This window comes from Aplysia californica, unplaced genomic scaffold (assembly GCF_000002075.1).
Source record: "Aplysia californica isolate F4 #8 unplaced genomic scaffold, AplCal3.0 scaffold00228, whole genome shotgun sequence".
NCBI classification, from domain to species: domain Eukaryota; kingdom Metazoa; phylum Mollusca; class Gastropoda; order Aplysiida; family Aplysiidae; genus Aplysia; species Aplysia californica.
In genome coordinates this window covers 93,008-98,165 of record NW_004797498.1, presented here as the reverse complement: position 1 = coordinate 98,165, position 5,158 = coordinate 93,008, and the positions used below count along the sequence as shown (strand labels likewise).

The window sequence follows — 5,158 nt, the reverse complement described above, 5'->3', positions numbered from 1 at the left end:
ACACACACACACACACACACACACACACACACACACACACACACACACACATGCAAACACACACGCACATTTACACTCACGAACAACATGCATCCTCGAAACTACGCAAAATAAAGAAATCTAAACAAAGCGACCGTCCCTCCAAAAACAAAACAAAACAAAACAAACAAAACAAAGGCACATAGTCCGAGCGCCAGATGAAAAAGCTTGTTTTGCGTCATAAAGTTTTTTTCTTTGGTGATTCTAACAGAGTTTTCATTGCTGATTTCAAATCTAATGGGGCACAAATGCTAAACTTTGGGCATTTTTGTCTAAAAGTGAAAATCCAAGATGGCCGCCATAGAATTTCGAGTGAAACATGTTGTGAGGGATATCATGCATTTAAAAGACTTTAAAATGTACACACTTAATTAAATAGCATTCAGAGTGACAAAAGTAACCACACTTGATGAAATACACATCAAATATTCGATAAAAGGGCACCTTCAAAGAAAACAAGATGGCCGCCATATAGTTTTCATAAATGTGCTTATCCGCAATACACTTGAAATCGCCGCATAAAAATCACGACCTCACATGGATAAGTTCTGCCTCGTGGCAGAGGGCGACACACACACACACACACACACACACACACACACACACACACACACACACACACACACACACACACACACACACACACACATACACACATATATATATATATATATATATATATGTATATATATATATATATATATATATATATATATATATATATATATATATATATATATATATATATCCGTATATTTATATAGAGACTACAATATTACTTTACTTTAAAGCATTTCATCAAGGATATATATATATATATATATATAGATCGGAGATAGTACAGACCGTAGCGAGCATAGTTGATGTGTCCAGACGCAAAGAAGTAGGAGAGCATCTTTTCTACAGCAAACAAGTGAAGAGTCCTGTCAGCTTCTCTCTCAGCCCGAACAAAGGCCATCATAATGAACACTGGGTCAAGGATGCACTCAACCGAAAGTTTTGTCGTTTTACTCTGGGTGATTTTGGTGACGAGACTTTGCGTGAGTTCAGCCATGGTGTGTAGGCCTACGTCAGTGTTGAGGAGAATGGATCGCAGTAACTCCTCAACAAGAAGTCTCAATGCTTTTACATTTTGTGGGTATTTTTTTCTGGGTCAACATTTTTGGCACCCCTACAAGTGCTGAGCCAAGTCTTCAATGCCACTTCCTCTCATCAGGTATCCCATAGCACTAACGAAACACCTCAGTATATGCATACCGCACCAAGTCTTGTCAGCCCATGTGATGTGGACAAGTTCTTTGTATAGCTGCTAGTCCCTGTTGAATATTGTCCATCCCTGACTAGTGAGCTGTGTCAGATCCTTGGCTTCAACCATTTCTGTTTTCATGGTGTCTGGCTCAGATGGGATCATGTCCAAGAATGGGCTGTACACCACAACTGTCTTTGGTTGGGGTTGTTGTTCTGCACTGCGTTCACTTTGTGTGTTATAACCTCCATACTCAGGTCTTGCATCTTCGCAGAGTGCCTGTTTAAAAAATTGACAGATCCTCATTCAGTTGCAGTTCTGTATAGAGAAACCTGTCGTGTGGCAAGAAAGACCAGAGATGGGACATGTCACAGGCACAGATCTTTCGGCATGAGTGGTTTCTTGTTTCCTGTGTGCCGTTGAACTGCAACGTCACCAAGTGTGAGATTATCGGACGCTTGATGGTGGGAATATCTTGCATTTCCCACACTTGCTCTGACTTCTGCTTGTTGGCTTGTGCCAGCATCATTGCTAAGCCGTGCGTTGATTTCTGGCCATTTGGAGATGATATCTGCGTGTCAAAGTTGCTAGCTACAACTTGAAAAAGTCCTTGTTTACTGTCAAAGTAGGCCAGTCCTCATGGAACAGATGCCACAGCAACAGCAGCTGAACACCGAAAGCGCCTCAGTTCGTCGTATGAGGTGGTGGCTTCATACGTATGAAGCTCGTCTATAAATTTCCTCTGTCGACTCAACAGGACACTAAGTCCATGTTGCAAGTTTGTGAAATAGCTGCTGACTGTACTCGTAACAAATTTGACCAATCATTGCTGCTGGCAGCGTAGAATCCAGTTTGGGGTCTGTGGCTGCAAGGAGCGATAGCAAAGTTGGGCTGCACTCATTCATGACAAATCCCCTAGGTAGACGAGTTGGGTACGTATGGCGATTGGGCTTTGGACATTCTGCTTTGACCACGCTAACCAAGCATGATATGGCTCGTCCATTGCAGTCTTCTTCATCATCCACAATACGCATATGGGCAGAAGCCGTGCTCCTGAAGACGAGGATGGAAGCCACACCTGGTGAGGACATGATCGGCAATTTTGGTTCAGGAGTGAACATCGCGGTTTGTCTTTCCCTCCAAGTTCAATATAGCGTTCATAGACTTCCACACTATTCCACATGCGTGATTTGTTTCATCGAATCTCCTCAACCAGCATACTAAAGACATTGTCATGCGTTGTAGGTGAGCTAGTTGATTGCGTTGGACTGCTTGTGTAGAACCAGGAGCAGCAGTCTCTGTGACACCTAGCGTCTGCTGCATGCAAATCACTGACTGTTGATGACACACGGAAGCTGACATCTGTTCCTCATTTGTCCCCACGTTCCTTGGCACTTTTTGTATTTCTTCTTTGGTGATCTCCCTCCCTTTCTCCTCTCCAGTTCGGCGTAAGTAGGCTTTTTCCAACGATGTGGGTGTTTTAGGGGGCATCAGTGAAAATGCTTCTCCTCAGAAAAACAATGTTCATGAAAATTATACGAACTAGTACTGCCCCTATGACGGTCGGGTTCTTCTTCAGAAAGTTCCTCAGTCTTCCCCTTTAGTAAAAATTGCTTAATATGGTCTCTGGAACAATGTGTGCTCTTACAGTTCTGGTGACACAGTATAAACTCAGCATCTTCTGAAAGTCTCTGACTGAGTCCATCATCTCGCAGCCGGCTTGCTTCCAGAAAACCACTAATCCGTCTCGATTTGATCAGGGGTGGGTTCTTTCTTTGACAGAAAAAAAACATTCCATGTCTGAGAGAGAGAGAGAGAGAGAGAGAGAGAGAGAGAGAGAGAGAGAGAGAGAGAAAATCGCATTAGAATGTGTATAAAAGTAATTGAATGAGACACTGTGTGTGTGCATGTGTATGTTGCATGAACCAGCCTGATCGCATCACGTCCTTGTGGATACGTAGCGTTTTCCCACATTCTACGGAGGTGTGGTGTGACGAAGCACTGTCTGCCAATGTCTCCATACTCTTTGCTTTGCTAGCTGAGTCCATATTACAGCAGGTCGTGCTGTGCACCTTTCGGTGCATCCTGTGACATCACGATGAGAAGAGCTGTGTTAGCGTTAGGCCTAGTACCCTCGCGCGAATCTTGGCCGACTCGTACATGGTAGAGGAGGGCAAAATTCGGATAACCTAGCCGAATAACCGGATAATTCTCAATGAAATATTATCTGAATTCAGACTCTAAACTCTTTCCTGACCCGTTGCCGAAGTGAGTGTTCCTATTTGTTGATGAAGTAATGCTAACCCGTTTATCTAAGAGGTTTTGCGGAATCGGTTCATAACATATTATTTGCCTAAGAGGTGTACTGACATATTATCCGGATTTTGCTAAAGCGACTCATGGCCCAGCTCTAGTCGCTCGGCTATCATTCTTGCATGATACGGGTTGGTGTATTTCAACCAGCAGAAAAAAAATTATGCCCATAAGATACAAGTTGGCCCTCGACTGATATGAAGTCTAGAGACCCAGAGGAAGCAGAATCACCAAAGAAAAAGACTTTATGATGAAAAACAAGGTTCTAGTACTTTATATAGACCCGGCTCTCGGACTAAAACGAACAAGCAAATAGACAGGAACCGAAAACGAAACCAAAATATAGTAAATTGCAAACTAAAAAGCGGTAAGAATTATATGCACCAGATTTAAGAAACAGAACAAAGTCATCTTATTCTGCTTCTCCTCATGAAGCAAAACTTCATCGAAAGCACAATAACAAACAGACAAACTACCTAACTAACTAGCTAACTCACTCATTCACTCACTAACTATCTAACTGACTGACTGACTAACTAACTAACTAACTAACTAACTAACTAACTAACTAACTAACTAACTAACTGACTGACTGACTGACTGACTGACTGACTGACTGACTGACTGACCCACTTACTGACTGACTGGCTAACTTATAAACAAACAAAGAAGAGTTACCCACCACTATGTGTATGAGGTTCTTCAAGGAGACAGTGATGAGCTGGTGCAGGGGAGCGTCTTTGCCCGCGGAGTCACTCAGCTGTTGGCACAGGTGCCCCAGCTCTTCATCAAGAGCCTTCTCGCTGAGCATACCTTTGCCTCCCGACACGTCGAACACCCTGGTTGATTGATTGATTGATTGGTTGATCCGTTGATAGATTGATTGATTGATTGATTGATTGATTGATGGACTAATTGATCGATTGATTGATTGTATGATTGATTGACTGACTGATTGATTGACTGACTGATTGATTGAGTATTTATTTATTCATTTGTTTATTTATTTATTCATTGCCTGATTTATTCATTTACAGTGGAGTCTGTCTAAACCGAAATTTGCGGGGATTGAAGGCTGGGGAAGGTTAATTAAGAGGTTTACAAGTGTGTGAGTGAGTTGTAAGTTGGGAGAGAGAGAGAGAGAGAGAGAGAGAGAGAGAGAGAGAGAGAGAGAGAGAGGGAGGGAGAGGGAGAGAGAGAGAAAGACAGACAGACAGACAGACAGACAGATAGGCTGACAGACAGAGACAGAAACAGAGACAGACAGAGACAGAAACAGAGACAGACAGACACACAAACACACTGACACACAGAAAGACACACAGACGGACACACAGCCAAACGCACAGACAGACAGACAGATACACAGACAGCCAGCCAGCTAGACAGACAGATACACAGAAAATGTGACAAGCAGATAGACACACACACAGACATACAGGTAGAGACAGAGGCAGTAGACACAGACAGAGAGAGACACAGTGGAAGTGTTTGCGTGCGCGCGCACTCGCACACTCGCGCGCGCGTGTGCGTGTGTGTTTGTGTGTGTATGTGTGTGTG

The 5,158-nt window shown here is 43.1% G+C and overlaps 1 protein-coding gene across 1 annotated transcript in view; it reads right to left on the bottom strand.

The window, feature by feature from the left end:
• The window catches only part of LOC106011963, a gene marked incomplete in the record, with an annotated part of 9,021 nt that overhangs the window by 783 nt on the left and 3,080 nt on the right, over positions 1 to 5,158 (bottom strand). The window contains 1 exon segment of the mRNA XM_013083371.2: positions 4,281 to 4,437. Coding sequence (XP_012938825.1) covers positions 4,281 to 4,437 — 157 coding nt within the window.